This window comes from Camarhynchus parvulus, chromosome 1 (genome assembly GCF_901933205.1).
Source record: "Camarhynchus parvulus chromosome 1, STF_HiC, whole genome shotgun sequence".
NCBI lineage: Eukaryota > Metazoa > Chordata > Aves > Passeriformes > Thraupidae > Camarhynchus > Camarhynchus parvulus.
The window spans coordinates 18,572,757-18,589,776 of NC_044571.1; the positions used below are offsets into that span (position 1 = coordinate 18,572,757).

General features: G+C 41.9%; 1 protein-coding gene across 2 annotated transcripts in view; it reads right to left on the reverse strand.

Moving 5' to 3' along the window:
* Nucleotides 1-16,018, reverse strand: part of EGFL6 (EGF like domain multiple 6) — a 31,063-nt gene extending 15,045 nt beyond the window's left edge. For both annotated transcript variants that reach the window (XM_030958053.1, XM_030958044.1), the window contains exons 1-7: nt 15,896-16,018; nt 11,914-12,023; nt 9,640-9,732; nt 6,745-6,864; nt 5,810-5,929; nt 4,989-5,123; nt 3,140-3,262 (exon numbers count right to left, since the gene is read on the reverse strand). In XM_030958053.1, the coding sequence (XP_030813913.1) occupies nt 3,140-3,262; nt 4,989-5,123; nt 5,810-5,929; nt 6,745-6,864; nt 9,640-9,732; nt 11,914-12,023; nt 15,896-15,963 (769 nt within the window). In that variant the 5' untranslated portion in view covers nt 15,964-16,018. The remainder of the gene's footprint in view (nt 1-3,139; nt 3,263-4,988; nt 5,124-5,809; nt 5,930-6,744; nt 6,865-9,639; nt 9,733-11,913; nt 12,024-15,895) is intronic.
* Nucleotides 16,019-17,020: the final 1,002 nt, after the last annotated feature.

The window sequence follows — 17,020 nt, forward strand, 5'->3', positions numbered from 1 at the left end:
TGAGTCATACAAGAGGCAGAGAGAGAGCCAACATGAATTTTTATTGACACTTAGATACCCAGCAAAGCATAATGAAGAAAAGTAACCTCTGCCTCTAGCTGGGCAATAACAGGAGTGTCATTGTTGAGCTCATTAGAGTGATACCTGTAGACTTAAAGATAGTAATCCTTTTTCCTGTTATTTTGTAGGACCAAAAAAAAAAAAGAATCAAAAATAGGTTATTTTTTTCCCCCAGGAACTTTAATTGCTTATGGAACCTTGTGAGACTCTATTCTTAAATAAAAGCTGAATACACATAAAAGCATGTGGCAGGGGAAATGTGGGTTTTCAATGCACAATGGGAAATCAGGAAACACATGAACGTGAGAACAGCAACAGATTGCAGCAAGATAGGGGCCAGATGTGGAAATGACTAGGACCCTTTTAGGGATTGTTCAAATTGATCCATCTCTATGGATTCTCAAACGTGCTACAGACAGTTTAGAAATGGTCTCCAATATTTCATATATATAAGAATGGTGCCTTAATAATCACAGGTCATATCCATACCAGCAGCAGCCTGACATTTCAGCAGTTTCTCCAAGTCAGTGTATTGACACACAAATTGAATGAAAGAATTTCTTCCACCTCCTTTGCAAAGGTGAATTATATACTATGTCACTTATTAGGTTATTTGATAGCATGAGATGTAGCCACAGGAATTTCATTATAAGCAATGTGCTTTATTGCTCTCCTTTCATAATCCAAAAATTAAGTTATACATTAAAACAGTTTTCATTTTTTGAAAAAAGCAAATACTGCTTCCATGGTAGCCAGGTTTTTTTAATACTAGAGACAATTGGTGTTAAAAACTAATGCTTCCCTGTGAAAACAGGATTCCATCTCTGTGGGTATAATTATGTGGAGTACTGAAGGCTTATTTAAGGGGGTTTTTGTTCAGCTGCAGCAGAAGCCCTGCTGGGAACTGGAATGGGCCACAGGAACTGTAGCCATTGTCACCAAAAGAAGTGTGAAGCCACAGCCTTCAGCTCCTAAACGCCCAAGATGGCGTCCTCATCCCATTAAACCCCATAGCAAATTTTCTTGTGGCTGCAGCAAAGGCAAAGCTATTCTACAATTGCCATATGACATGGAGAACACTTAGTGTTTCACTGTTGGCTGGTACATCCAATTGTTTGTGTCACTGTTTGAAAAAACCATTTTCCCCAGTAGCAAGACACGTCCTGCCCCCATGACTTACACTGGTCAGATGTTCTTGAGGATTGCAGTAAAAGTCAATTATTGAAACATTCAGAGCTAAAAGAATCTCCTCCACTTCCCTTTAAAAGAGAAGGTATATGTGGGAGAATTACCACCAGAGAAACCAGTCTGTATTTAGCATCTCTCCATTTCAGGGTTCATCTACTGCTGATTGTATTTTAATTTTCCTCTACTGTTGTTTACCACTTTCTAGCTGCACTCTCAACTTTTGACCTGCCTGTGGCTCTGATTGCTCTCATTACTGTATGTTATTCTTCTATCCTCTCTTGTAATAAATCTCTTTTCCATTTAGTGTGTTCTATTCACTTTATGAATCATGGATCCTTCCTCTGCTAAACAACAAATGGATTTCAATAATTGGAAATATGACAGGAGGAAGGAGGCAGAGGGCAAAGTATGTAAGAAAAACACCTGTGAGAAGATAGGAATCATCGGAATTCAGAACTGATATTTTACAGGGCTAGACCTCAAAAAAAGTCTCTCCATAAGTGAAAAAAATTTGTTATTTATATTTCAGCTATCATTCTTCTTGAATTGTTTTTGCTTGACGAGAAAGTATTTTATATGTAGAATTAGTCAAAAAGAACATTTCCTGGGAATTTTAACCTTCTCATTAAAAAAAAGGCAAATAAATGAAAAAAAAACCACCAAAACCAACAGATTATTTTTCTCAGACATGTATTTGTTTAACATTTCACCTGTAGTACATTTTGTTTTTACAAAACCATACCAAGATGTGTCATGTCAGTTTACTTTGGTGTCTAGTCAAATGCATCCTTCCATTTCAATGAGCTGCAGTGACATATCACAAGACATGTGGTCTAGCAAGGAACCTGGCACATAAATTGAATTTGAGTAGAAAGCTCTAAACAGGTCTGCTGTGGTAATCTATGTCCCTATCAAACCATTCAGTAACAGTGAGATTTTTGTGTATTTTTGCATGTCAAAAGTCAACATTTCTATACTGCAAGTTGAATTTAACAAAATGGTGCTCCCCTGAGCAGGGCCAGGAGTTGGACTCATGGGTCCCTTGTAATTCAAAATATTCTGTGAAAATATTAATTTATCAATGTGTATTGTAAGTTTCAATTGCTACCATAATGGGAGTAGGAACATGAACAAGAGAGGGGCTCAGAGAACATCTGTGACCATGAAGTATATTCATAAGACATAGCTGATCAAGCATTATTTGAAAAGATTTATATATTATGTAGACTTCATATGCTACAGACAAAAACTTTTTAAATATTTGAGCAGAGGTCAAGTGTCATCTTGAAGAAAACATCTTTAATGATGTTGCAGGAAAAACATCTGCCAGAATTAATAAAGGTATAAATTAAAAGGTTAATTTTAAATATAAAGACAAGGACTGCCTTTCTTTCTTTTTTCTTGAAGGGTCATATTCAGTTAAAGTGGGAAATGACATCTTTATAGGATGTCTTCCATATTCAATAGACAAACAAAGTGAACACAATTTAACAGAGAAGTCATAGCTTTTCTCCCTTTTCTCATTTTTGTTAAGTTAGCCTTCTGGGAGAGACTGTACATCCCTCCAAGAAGCTAACCTTGGGAATTCATTGAGAAATCACAGTACATTTTTTTATTTTATCTGTTTCTTCAAGACAAATTCATTTCTCTGTTCTACTTGCAATTCCTAGAGATAAGACTTGAAGACTTACAGGCAAAATTAATTTGAACAAGGGATACTTGTATTGACTATGCTATGAGTCATGCAGTTAATATATTATTTTGTGGAGAGGTCTTGCTTTGCTGGTATTGCAGCACTGTTCAGCATGACTTTTCTGAGAACATGCCTTCTAATGATCAGTTATTGGAGAAAACCAACACAGCACTATTCCTGCCATCCAGAGGTACTCACCAGCACAATCAAATCCACTTCCTCGGTAGCCCTGTTTGCATTTGCACTGGAAGGATCCTTGGGTGTTGAGGCACTCTGCATGGAGGTTGCACCTGTGTGTATTTGTCACACATTCATTTACATCTGGGGGAAGATATAAATGCCTCAGTGAAAATTGTGTTGAACCCCAAGGCTCCTGACAGCCTGTTGGTGCTACCCATCTCATCCAGGTTCTGTGAGCACTGATGTTAGACCAAGCCAGTGCAGAGACCATCAGAGGCAGAAGGATCCACACTAGGACAGAATGCTTGGGGTCAGCTCCAAACACACAGATGCTGGCATAGGCATCCATGGAAAATGTTCATCCCAGTAAAGACAAGGTGAATACAGTGATTTCCTGACTGAGGGCAGGATTCAAACTGCAGGTTGCACACGCTCTTCTATTAATAAAATGCACAAAGCCCCAAGAGAATGGGTGACAACATTTTTTAAAAGAGAGCTCACCAAAACATTCTCATTCTTTCATTCACTGTAGAAAGAATGCAATGGAAAGTAACCCTGAGCGTGCCAAGATGTCAAGATCTTTAAACTACCTCTCACACTCCAGCATATATATGATGCTGCATGAAAAAAGGTTAAAATAAGGAAAATTCAGTAGAAAATACTACATTCAACTCACAGCAAAATGTACAAGCACCAAGAGTATTTAATTTTGCTCCATTACGAAGATGTTTCTGATTTATCCCACATGAGGGAATCATGTTGGTGCACAAATGTTTGCACCACTCACATTTTATCCAGATTGCATCTTTTTTAGCAGCTGACAGGTCCTCTCATAATGTAAGTCAGCAAACAAACAAGTAGCAGGAAGACTGACTCAAAAGTCTGGTGTGTCTGAAAGTGAGATTTAGGTTTGCAAATAAAATCCTCACTACTGAGACTGTTCCAATTTTTGTCCCGTGCACATGTATGAGAAAAGATTTCTTCCACTTGAAGTCTCTCAGGGTTTGCAGACATGAAATGCAAGCCTAAGTCTCCAAACCTCCCTTATGATCTTCCTCCCACTCCTCACTTCCAATATCAATTAAATATAAACAAATCCCATTAATTCTCTTTTTTATCCACGTGTAGTAGTTCCAACACTTCCAGGCCCTTGTGTAGTCAACAGCTTGAACAATACTCCTGCAGCACCTGCTGCAGTAACTTATATTTTGCTATTCTTCCAGCATTCAGTCAATGGAATGAAACAGGAGTTAAGCGTGTTTTGACATTTGTTTTAACACCTGAGCATGTCAAGATAACTTTTTGCCTGTATTTATTTTTGTTAGGGAGAAACTTGGTCATGCAACAGAAACCTGAAAAGTAATTGAAACCTACTATAGTCATTCTTTTTTCCCCCTCACGTTCTGTCCAAACCATCCAAATAACTGCTTTTACAGTCATGAAGGCACTTCACATTCATCAATAATGACATGAAAAAAGGAAAAAATATATAGTGGGATTGCTTATTCATCACATTTTGAAACCAAGACAACAAAAAACCAGTTCTTTAACTAAACCTTTACCAGAAGTAGCATTTCTTTTAGTCAACAGTTGCCAACTTAGAACAAGCTCTTTGCACACCTTGACTTGGCACAGTGAGACAATTTAAATTGCAAGTGCCAGTGATTTGGTTTTCATAAGGCTACAGAAAAAAAAAAACCAGAGAAAAATTCAAAGTCCCATCAAGAATATTCTTAGTGTGACATCTTCTACCCACTTCTGAGGCAGCATCCCCAGGACAGGACAAGGTGCTGGGGCAACCACAGGGAAGATGTGCTCTGTGGGAATGAGAAGCACGAAGAAGGAACATGCATGGGCTGGCTCCTACCTGCGCAGCTGTAGCGGCCACCAGTGTATTTCAGCTCATATCCCTGCTGGCACTTGCAGTAGAAGCTCCCAAATGTGTTGACACATCTGCGGTTGTATGAGCAGACAGCTTTGCCAGTGGAGCATTCATCAATGTCTACAGCAGGAGAAGGGATGCTGGTCAGACCCATGAGAAGGTAAAATAGGAAAAAACTCACTGGGATTTGCATGGGAGTGATTTGTTCTTGGTTGTCACAAATAAACTTAATAAACAAATCTCATGATTTCCCACTTGGTGATGGCTTTTGCATGTGTTCTTATGAGTGAAGCAGCAAAATGTGAACTAACTTTATGGAAGAACACAGTACCAAGTATTATAAGCAATGCTTTCTTCATCACAGGAAACTCATAGGTAATATTGAGGCTTCTGGAGAAAAATTGAGAAGTTTGTATTGTGGGTCATCACAATAAAAGAAAGCCCCATCCAAACAAAATGCCCAAATCCTATAATAAATTATGTCAGCAGGGCTGCTTCCTGCAGGTAAAGCACAGTAATTAATGGCTTCATACCAATAGGGAGAAACCAAATCTGTTGATGACTCTAAATCATGTCAAAACATTGAATTATTTACTGGGGATGAGAGTTATCCAAAGAATTACATGGCCAGTAGTTAAAGAAAAATTATTTTTTTAAAAAATATTAAAATTTTACATCACACTGAGAGTAACAAGAAGCGTTATTTAAGCCAGCGAGGAGGGTTAACTACTTCCTAACCTTTCCCCAGAATCTTATGGCTTCAGGGATCCTGCAGAAAAGAAGCTGAGTGAGCTCTCTAACCATACCAATGCATGTCCTTCCATTTGGTCCCAGCTGAAGGCCACCTGATGGGCAGAGACACTGCACCTGTCCTTTGACTTCTTCACATCCATACTGGCAATTCACCATGTCACATGTCCTAGAACCTGGAAACAGTATTTAAAATAACAAGAAGAGCAAAATCCTAGGCAGGAATCACACAATTTTAAGTTAGATATGGATAAACACAGAAATTAATCAGGACAACAAAAATCCATTCATTATAAAGAAAGCTGTTTATGAATTAACATATAAAATTTGAGGAGTCCATGAGATATTTTCTACAAACAAAACTCTGTCACCAGAAAACTAGAAGCTTCCCCAGGTCTGAAAAATCAGGTTGGCTAAAAAAAGCTGAATGCTTTCCATTTCATGCTGGCTTAAAGACAAAATAGGTAGAAATACCTATTTTTATACGTTTAGATAAGCCTTAGGTCATACTGCAAATGTTTGCAAGAACAATTTTCACCAACTGTCAAAAGCATATTAACACAGATAAAATAAATCAGTGGTGGAGCACAGAAAGGTAAAGCAAGGCATAATGGTATGAAATTCAGTAAAAAGTTGTCTGTATTGGTGCTTTGCTTGAATACATTTGGTCATCCTTATTCAACAGATGACCTGGCAGGATTGTACACTGAGATTGTACTAGCTGTTCTTCATCTGAAGCAGCACTATCAAAGACTTTTACTTCTGTCAGGACCAAAACACCTCTGAAGACCAAAATATAAGTATGACCCAGTTTACTTCACCCAGGAGCTAACAAATAGGAAGTCTCTTTCAGCTGTGACAGTACCAGACAGCAAGGGCAAAGACCCTATCCTGAATAAACTAAATCAGTTCATCCCAAGAAGAAAATCTGCTGGGATTAGATGTGATTGGATGATCTTGGTGTGCCTGTTCCATCAGCTCTGGTACTTACTTGCACATGTGCCATCTGGCATGAGCATGTACCCGTTGAGACAATAGCACTTGTAGCTGCCGTGTGTGTTCATACATCTGTGCTCACAGGGACGTGGCTTCAGTCCACACTCATTCACATCTGCAGGAGTCATTGGAACTGAGTGAGTGCTGGGCTTTTATACATACATTCATGCATATAGGTGGATAATATTGCCTAGTGTGTGGAGTTCCCCAGAGTGAAATTGTCTGGATGGAAAATAAGCCAGCCCCTTGCAAGATGAGAGTTGAGCAGACCATCTGGCTGAAAGACTGATAGTAAAACCAACATACACAGACCTCTGCACTTGAAAAATTAATGCAAACTCTGGCCACGTCTGGCAGCTTGTTAGGAAGAAGTGGAGGGGTGGAGAGAATTGTAGCTAATCTTTTCTGTGAGTTTTTTAATGGATTTTTTCTGGTTCTAGCCCTTCAGTTGACCTCTGTATTAGAAAAGCAAAAACATGAGACTAAGAACAGCAAAACAGTTTGAGATAATGTGAAACAAAGGTTTTTACTCTATTTTTTCTGAGCTACACACTGGCACCAAGGTTATCAGTAGCAGAAATGAAATACAATTTATAATAATAATTATGTGACTTTAAAAGGATCTCAAAAATATCAAAATCCTGAGAATCAGACATCCTAAATCCTTCTTAAAATCCAGGATTTAAAGGCTTTTTGGAAACGAAATAAATTCAAATTCCCAACACCTATTCTTCACAGAGAGAAAATGAGAATTCTAAAACATTTATTTGTGTGGTATAGGCAGAGCAGTACTGATAATGATATTTGGCCTATGACAAGGGGACAACATCTGTGTTTTTTACTTCCATGACCTGACACCTCTACCTCTTGTAGTGATTAGTAAATAGATGGAACTCACTTACAGAATGCACCAGCATATGCAGCCCATTTAATATGTGTTTAACAGCACATATGACCGATAACATAATTTCAGTAAAGATGCAGCTCTCCAGGCAAGCACTGAGCTTGTGCAACTCCACTTCCAATGGGAGAAGCATTTTTCTTGTGTCACACCCTGCAGACCACAGGAACAAAACCTCCAGGCCATTCAAAGCATAAATTTTGTGGAGGTGCACAAGGGTTTGTTACAGCTCAGTCCCGGGAAGAGAGAAGGTTGCATTATTTTATTCCCACAGGGTCTGTTTGAAAAATGACAACTTGTCTGCTTGCAAATCACACTGGATTTTTGTGCTACTGTGACTCCACTAAATAACTAAAACTCTCTTAACAAAGAAACTAGAGAGCACACTAGAGAACAAAAGTTATTCCACTTAGACCATACATTTTCAAAAGTGCTTATCTGTACCTATCTCTCACAATGCACAGAGAGCATACACAGCTCTAAAAAAGAACCTATGGAGATAAGGCTAATTTAGCTCAGACTTGGTGGCAGACTAATACAGTCCCCTTATCTCTGTTATTTTAGTTAGCTCATGTTGAGCTTGCTCAGCAGGACATTCTGCTATAAGGACAGACCAAGGCTACATCTGCCAGTAAATTAGAAGTGGGTATTAGCACTCCTGGCTGATGGAACATGACCACCTATACAGCTATACTGTTGAAACAAACAGCTCTTGGACACCTCTGGCCTGTGCCAGCCACCACCCCACTGAGAAAATCCTGCCTCTGCTTCAGAAGGTAGAAAAGCCCAGGAGCTAAGAGCGAGTCTGTGCAGTGCTTCCTCCAAGCCTCAGTCTCAGAAGCTGCTGAAGGGCACAGAACTCACCAGGTTGCCTGTGGAGAGCATGTCAAATGCACATGGAATTACTGCACAGAAAGCACCCAAAAGCTGAGGGCTTCTCTGTTGCCTTTTAGCAAAATTTAAGATGCCAAATAATTTTTGAGGTTAAACTTCTGCGTTTAGAGGCTGAAGTTGTAAGTGGCACTTATATTTCTGTTACACCTAACCACAGCTGATGTTTCCCTTTCCCCTCTAGTCGTACAGAGGATTTAACTTCTCTCCCTGTGAGAAGCAGCAAAGTATGGATTTTTCCAAAATACTTCATAGCACATCTTTAGGGCATATTGTTTGAAAGATACTGTGTAATAAATGGGCTGTTTTGACTATAAAAATGTGTGTTTAGCATGTCAATGCAATATTTTCAAGCAAAGTCTGCAGGAGCTCAGGAAGGTAGCAAGGACAGACCTAGTCATTTGTGTGGCCCTTATGTCATGTTTCCATCATAGCACCTACAGTTTGCTCATTTGCCTCTCCATGCATAGTGTCCTGCTCCTTTCATCTGATACAACACAGGGCTCTCATATTTTGGAACAGGAAAAAAACCCTGAGTTCTTACCAATGTGTTAACTGAAATATTTCTATGTTGAAGTCCAAACTTATGGGGGGGAAATGGTGCTTTTAAAATTTCTGAAAATGTAATTCTAAGGACTCCCAATGGTGGTTCTCAGAAATACCAGCAGCACATACGAGCAGCCCAGGCAGATTGATAAGTTACATGTCTACCATATAATTGCAAGTCTTTCTGACTAGAAGATTAACTTAAAAAGAAACTGCTAGTTAAAAAAATAACATGGGTTCTGGAATTGGCTTCCATCTCTTCTGATATCTTCCTATATAATCTCTCCATGCCTTAATCCTCTGACTATAAACATGAGTTTGCCCTTGTCATCAGCCCATAGGAGATATACAATATAGGTTCAAACTTTTGTCTGCTGAAGGAGGCTTAGAGCTTGCCTGGGATGCTGGAGATGTAAAAGCCTTACATTCTTAAGTTCTTCTACATAAACAAGAAAGCATCCTGGTTTACTGCTTTGGAAGATTACAAGAACCATAGTAGAGGATAAGGAAACAGAAAACCAACAGTCTCCTTTCTGGAGCACATGCACAAACCTTGATTACAGGTTTTCCCTGTAAATCCAGGGAAACATTTGCATTTGTTTGGTCCCATGCACTCGCCATACTTGCAACCATGTCCACAGGTAGCTGGTGGAGTCAGGCAGAGAAAAGAGAGAGAAAAATAAAAAGTTAGAAATATTCTATTTGAGAACTTTTGCTCTGCTTAATTGCCTAAAAGGTTTTGCACAAGTTCAGCATCTTCCACACCTCTCCCTCTAGTGTGAGCACAGTAACACTATTAACACTTTATTTGGGCTTCAGAATAGTGGCACTAACATTAATTACAAGAATTTGGTTTTTTCCAGGTTTCTAAAGACAAAAGGTCTCTCCCTCTTTTTTTTTTTTTTTCCCTGCAATGGTTACAAGCCTCATTTAGTTTTGTACTCTTGCCTTTTTCCTTTCTTTAGGAAGCCTATGTGAGAACCAGCTGGCCAGCAGCTTGAATTGCTATGCTTGGCATCTGGAGCAGGAAAGAGGCAACAGCACTCTCCTAGAGCCAAAGGCGACACATAATCCTAGAGCAGTTTTCAGTCTTGGATCTCCTCAGTTACAGCTGAGGAACGTGTCTATCCTGTGGGGAACATCCAGAGCACATCTGTCATCAGGCAACTGTCCTTAGCACACATCCCAGGGAGTATATTGGCATCATGTTTACAATAATTTGAGAGGGCTACATTTAACCTGGATGCATTAAAAAGCAACTCTAAGTGCTCTGGATCGTCAATCAGAAATTAAATGCTGACTTTTATAAGCCTTAAGGCTCCTGAAATCACTTTAATTGTCAGCATGGGGGTTATACAGGAAGAGCAAACCAAACAAGCATTTATATCAGGACTGCCTCTGAGGAAACAGTGAAAGAGCGTGCACCAGGGTGTGAATCTCGATTCCTTATGTAGTTAAGCTGATCTGCAAACTATAGGAAAGTTTAGTTGCTATATATTAAAATTAATATTAAAATTCATTTTTCTGAATTCAAGTATCTTCCCTCCACTAACAGATACATTCAGATGTACTGAAGGTACTAACTCTGCAGACTGAGGCATTTTTCAAGACTTCTTCCAGCCCTGAATGCAGTGTGACACGCTGCAAGACCAGCTTGCTCCCCTGGGATCCAAAGCATCCCTGCTTGGGATGCTCTCCCATGGGATGGACACATTTCTCTTCTGTAACTGAGGGGATGCCAGACTGCAAAAGGCCAGCTTGCAGTGAAACTCACTGAAGCAGTGAAAACCAGCATATCTGGATTTACAATGCAGAATTACATTATGGATGGCTTAAAGCTGTTTTGCCAAAGAACAGTCTTAAAATTTTATGAAAACCTATTGCTTTAAAACAAGACAACCTACTTCACTGGCTGATCAAAAGTTACATTTGCCAGTTATCTCTCCAGGTATTAATATGCATCAAAACTAAAGTGCAATTAAGCAATGCAAGAAATACTACAATAATCCCTTTTTCTTTTTTTAAATGGCATATCATATACACAGAGCAGAGACATTTTAGCATCTTTCCCTTTTAGCATATGGATTTTCAGCAATGAATAATCTTAAGCCTCTATACAAATTCACTAGATATAAAAGGCCAACCTCTCTGGGACAACAAGTGCAACATCTGAAAAGACCTAAAACATATATTTTATGATTTTGTTGTGTTTTGCCCAAGTAAAATTGGAGAGAGAGGTTCCACACTGCATTTTCCTTGGGATATGTAAGACCTTTCACAAATTAGAAATGTCCTAAGAGTCATTGTCTCTTCATTAAGCAAACGATCCACAGACCAGAATGCTGGCTGGCTGCCCAAGCTCCAGTCAGGGGCACTTATTGCTTGAGTTTTATTTATATTTTTAGAAAGTTAAAATGCTCTGGGTCTCAGAGGCTGTGTAATCTGAAGATAAAGGATACCAACTGATATGAAGTCATTTTAGGGGTCCTTACATAGCATCAGAAAACACTGCATTTATGGCACGTACTCAACAGCTGTAACAGTGTAGCCGCTGACCAGGACTGTGCAGGAGCTTAGAACAGATGGTGCCTTCTGGATGTAAGAATTTCTGAATGTGCAAGTTATGGCTTGGTGTTATTTACCCAAAGCTCTGCTTTCCTTGAGGAGATGGTCTCTCAAACATGTTTTATTTGCTATCTCACAGATTTGGAGGTTTCACTGCTCGGGAGTTTTCCTTCTGTAACTTCTGGCAGACGTGTAAGAAACCTCCTTATTAGTACCAAGCAGGCAGCAGCAGAGAAGAAACAAACAGAAAGTTAATGTTACCTTCACAGTGGCCCTTGTTCTTTCTCCAGCCAGGACAGCAATCCCACCTGGAGCCGTAGCGACACACCCCAGGCTGGCTCACAGCCCCCAGCTGCCCACGAGCTGTCGAGCTGTGTGAGGAAGGACAAACACTAGCTCCAGCAGGAAAATGCTCTAGTCCATTCCTCTGCATACCCCTTTGTACAATTCTCTTATGTTTTATCAGGCATTTTCATTTCCCCAAACCTAGAGCAGGACTCCTAGACAGGAATGCCAACTTCCATTTGATCAGAGAAACTGGGACGATGGGAATCACCCACAATAAATTAACTGCGCAAGGTAAACACTTTCTAACGAGAAACATGGAAAGGCAAAAAATACAGCCACCTCCCTTGCTAGAATGAGTCATCTTAATATCAGTGAAGTCAATAGGGCTGCCTCAGTTTGTGTCACATGAACAACGGGATCAAATACATGATGCCATAACTGACAGCACTATTGCCTTGGATGATGAAAGACTGATTCTACAGAAAAGCATGTTAAGAACATCAGTCAGGCCCATAAAAGATAGTGAATTACAGGCTCATAGCCACTGCATACATGCAAAGTGATTGCACAAGTGCAGACAGTCTCAAGCATTCTGGTTGCATGAGACTCCTGACCATACAAATTAATGTTAATTTCACCTGCCAATAAGCCCAGGGGGTTCAAAGTCATTGTGCAGATCAACACCTGCAAGAGTTGGAAAACCTGACATATAAATTGCCAAAATTATGAATCTGATGGAAATTCACAACTGTGTAAATCTTCTAGACCTCCTCTGTGCTTCTATGAGTGCTGTGGCTTTAGTTCTTTTCTCCTTCTGCTTGCTGTAAGTTGTCCACCTTAAGCCTGTCCCCTTTATTAAATTCTGTCTTTTATCCACAATCTGCTGTCCCCATTGCTTTATCCAAGTCATAATTTAAAATGCATTTTCTTTAGAAAGCCTAAAGTGTTGGTTTTGACCCAGAAAATTCCTGTTTGCTGAGAGCTTTGTAGTGAGTGATTTGGGGTCCTGAGAGGGGCCAATACACTGCAACAGAAATCTCATGGTTTCATGATGGAAAAAAGCCATCAGGCATGAACTTTTGTTAGTCTGAGGAATTTTTTAGTCTGAGGCATGAAAAAGGTAATATTTTATCACATTACAGGAGTACTTTGCATGTATCCTCCTGTGCTTATCTGTAATGGTTGCACTCCCATCAAAACAGTTCCTGCAAACATCAGAGGCAAACTAGTAGGACAAGTACATGCATACACTTCAAAGACACAAGGTGTTACTCCGGAGTTTTCTTTAGTAGCTGAACCATTGGATCTAGAAGGAAGTTCAGAGGAAATGCATAAGCTCATGTATCTGAGATACTCCATACAAAGAGATGGTCTTCATGTCACCTTACAAGTAAAAAAGCTTCAGTGCTGGAATAAATTGCTCTGAAGCCACCCAACCTTTGCCATCAGTGCAGTGATGCAGTTTACAGGAGTACATGTTCTTGTGCATGAACATCTTCAGACAGGTGAAAAGGTGTGTTGAACAGCTCTAACTCCTCTGTGTCTGTGACAAATCAGCACCCTGCCTCTGCATCCTATAGACAATAAAATAAACTTTTTCCATTTTGTTATCCACATGCTGCTGCCTTACATCACTTGCAAGTACACAAGTTAAAGAACATATGTTCTGCTTGCAGACTAGAAAGTGGCCTTGAATTCACCTGGATAGCAAATGTACATTCTGCTTGCATCCTAGAAAATCCCTTTGAATGCATCTGGATAGTGCTATGACTTCCCGGAAGGTTAAAATGCCTAAAGCCTGGAGGAAGAAGGATCTCAATCCTTTCCAAAATGTGCTCATTTTCACAGGAAAAATGGATTCAGTAATATTTTATTTAATAATTTATTTTTTCAAAAAAGTTATTATAAAGCATATAATATCTCTCAAGATTTCAGAACAAACTTTTTGTAAAACTGGTAAATGTTCCATAAAGCTGCAAATTAAATTAACATAGCTGAACTCTATAGATATTGCCCTGGACAAGTCAAAAGACTTTTTCTGACGTCCACAACAGTCACCAAGATAAAACTTACCTTTGGCAGAGGGAAAGATCAACTAGATCCCAAAATCTGGGAGGAAAACCAGTTTTGCCAGGTTAGTCCTTCTCACCCATGAAGAATCAACACCCATCAGCTTAGCTATTTCTATCAGGAGTTCAGCATTTTTTAAAAAATTTAGAAAGAGGAGATTCTTTCAGGTAGGCAGACCCTTGCTGGGAGAATGTCACCTGAACCTTCCTGGATATAGAGGAAGTAGTGTAGACTGGAGGCACAGGGCACTTCTGATCCCTCCTTGTCTGATATTCCTGTAGGATTTCTAAAGTACCTGAGTGAGATGGCTGGACTTATCCCAGTCTGCCCAGTGTGCAAAAAATTCCTGGCCTTGAGGAATGTGCAGCCAAAATATGTGACCAAAAAAGAAAGGCAAGAGAATGCACACTGCAGGTCAGCGGAAGAGTGCTGTCTGAAGAACTCTGTCCTCTGAGAGGCAGCCCTGGTGCTAAAGGTAACAAGTGGCTACTGAGCAGTCCAGGGTGCCCAGGGAGGAGAGAAGTAATTGATTTATGTGGCTGTGGCATTGCTGACAGCACTATGACACATTTAGCAAAGAATAGTGAGGATAAATAGTAACCACAACAACCTAGGACTCCCTGAGTTGAGGAGAGTGAAATAAAGAGCTGGCTTCATTGGCTGTCACAAGATTGCTGTGAGCCATAGCACCATTTTAAGCTAAGTGGGAATAAGGTGCACTGCTGCTGTAACCTGTATTGCTGTTATGGTTTAGGAATGCTATTCCCCAAATCAGTCCCCCCACCAACACTCTCCACAACCACACGCCACCCTCTCTTGCTCCCCCAGTTTCCCCTCATCCTTCCTCTAGCAGTAGGATGGAGATGAGAACTGGAGGCACAATAGGCAAAGACTGCAGGCTGAGGTAAGAACAATTTAGTGGAAATAGCAATCAGATAAGGAAATGAACAGTAACAGCGACAATACTAATGACAGAAGGTAGAAGAAAAGAAACATTTCACATGAAAATACCCCAATAATAGACTAGACAGGCTCCCTCCACCACATTTTGTTGACTGGAAGGAACCCCTTCTTCCTGGAGGACAGTCCTTTTCCCCTGCCTTTGACAGGGGTGTGAGGTGGTACAGAATAACAAATGTGCTTTCTCTAAGATATAATAGCAGGTCTGGAGTTCATGAACTTCCAGTTCCCGAGGAGCTGACCACTCAACAGCCTCACATGCGCTGGAACAGCACACTGCCACTTGTTGATGACAAATGTTTCCATTCACAGATCTCACATTAAAGAAATAAACCACAAAACATCTTGAAGGCTTCACATGCAGTTGCTGGGAATTGTCCCTTTACGAGCTATATTCCCTTGCTGCAGCACTTCTGCTTCTGAAGAATTGGGAGAGGGAGCACTGGAATGGCTTGGTCTGGAGTAAGTGATTTTATTGATCCTCTCTCAAAAGCTCGTTAAATACCTGTCTCCATAGCACCCAACATCTGTGGTGACAGGCTGCTGCTGAAGGGCCGTTCATGCTGGCATACCAAGAACTGGGGGCGCTCACACCTTCCCACAGGTGGTGCAGCTATTCCCCCGCAATTTAAGCTGCCGCTTTTCCCAGAGCACGTGTCCCCCGGTGTGATACCTCGGGGGAGCGGCTCGCACGCCCGCTGGAGGGAGCGCACGAACCGGCGGGCGCCGTTCAGCACCACGGCCCGGGACCGGCCGCCGCCGGGGCGAGCCCCGCGGTCACGGGTGCGGGAGGGAGCCGCGCACACCCTGCTCACGGAGGGAGCCCCCGACACCCGCGGGGCCGCCGGGGAGCAGCGGAGCAGCCCCGGACCCGCCGGCAGCGGGGCTGCCGTGCCCGGGCCCCTCCCGCCCGCGTCCCCCTCACCTGCCCGCGGCGGCCAGCCCGGCGGCGAGCAGCGCGGCCAGCAGCGCGCTCCCGGCCGCCGCCACCATCGCCCGGGCACGGCCGCCACCCCGGCGCTGTCTGTCTGTCTGTCCCTCGGGCCGTCCCTCGGCGGAGCGCGGGCGGGCACGGGCCGGGGCCGTATAACCGGGCGGGGCGGGGCGGGCCCGCCTGCAGCCGGGGCGGGCAGAGCCCGGAGAGGGGCGGGTGGTCCCGGCCGGAGCAGGGCAGGCTGCCCGGAGCCGGTCAGGGAGCCGCGGTGATGCTGCCCCGGAGCCGGCCCCGGAGCCGCGGTGATGCTGCCCCGGAGCCGGCCCCGGAGCCGCGGTGATGCTGCCCCGGGGAAAGCCGCGTCGCTCCGGGGGGCGGTACGAGCCCCGCTACGAACCCCGGCCCGGCCTGGGACCGGCCGCTGGTAAATCGGTAAATCACTATTTACCAGTGCCCCACAGCCGGCGTGCCCACAGGCTCTGCCAGCGCTACGATGGGTTTCCATCACCGGGAAATGCATTCGCACCGAAAGCTTTCCAGGCTTTGCCCTGCAGGGCCATCCCTGAACAAACTTTTTCCAATCTGCTAAGTACTTGGATATTAAGAAAAATTTTCTTCAGAAAAAACTTCTGCCGAGTTGTTGACATCTACTGCTGGTTTCTTCAGACTTCTGAAAGTACAAATGTTCCTCCATTAAAAGTACATTTAAGTCACCTTGTCGAGAGGAGCAGTGTGAAGTCAGAAGAACCGAAAGATGGCAAATTTCGCCCCAGGGTTCAAATGACATCTGATTAAAATTCAATCTATTTAAAAGAAACAAACTTGTGCAATACTGTTTATGTGTTGCACAGGATGGTAAAGACTTTTTTTTTGTCCTGGACGCTGGACACAAAAGCCATTGTTGGTTTGCAGCTGTGCTGCTGTCATTCTGAAATGCAGAAGTACCTTGAGACCCGCCAGCTCCATTCATTAGACTTGTCTTCCTGTATGGGAGGAGTAGTCTTTTGATTTTAGTTAAATCAGCACCATGTAGAAAACATACTAATTACTTAAAACTCAATTCAAAGACTCATGGTTTTTATTATGCATATTTATTTCAACAAATAGATATGAATA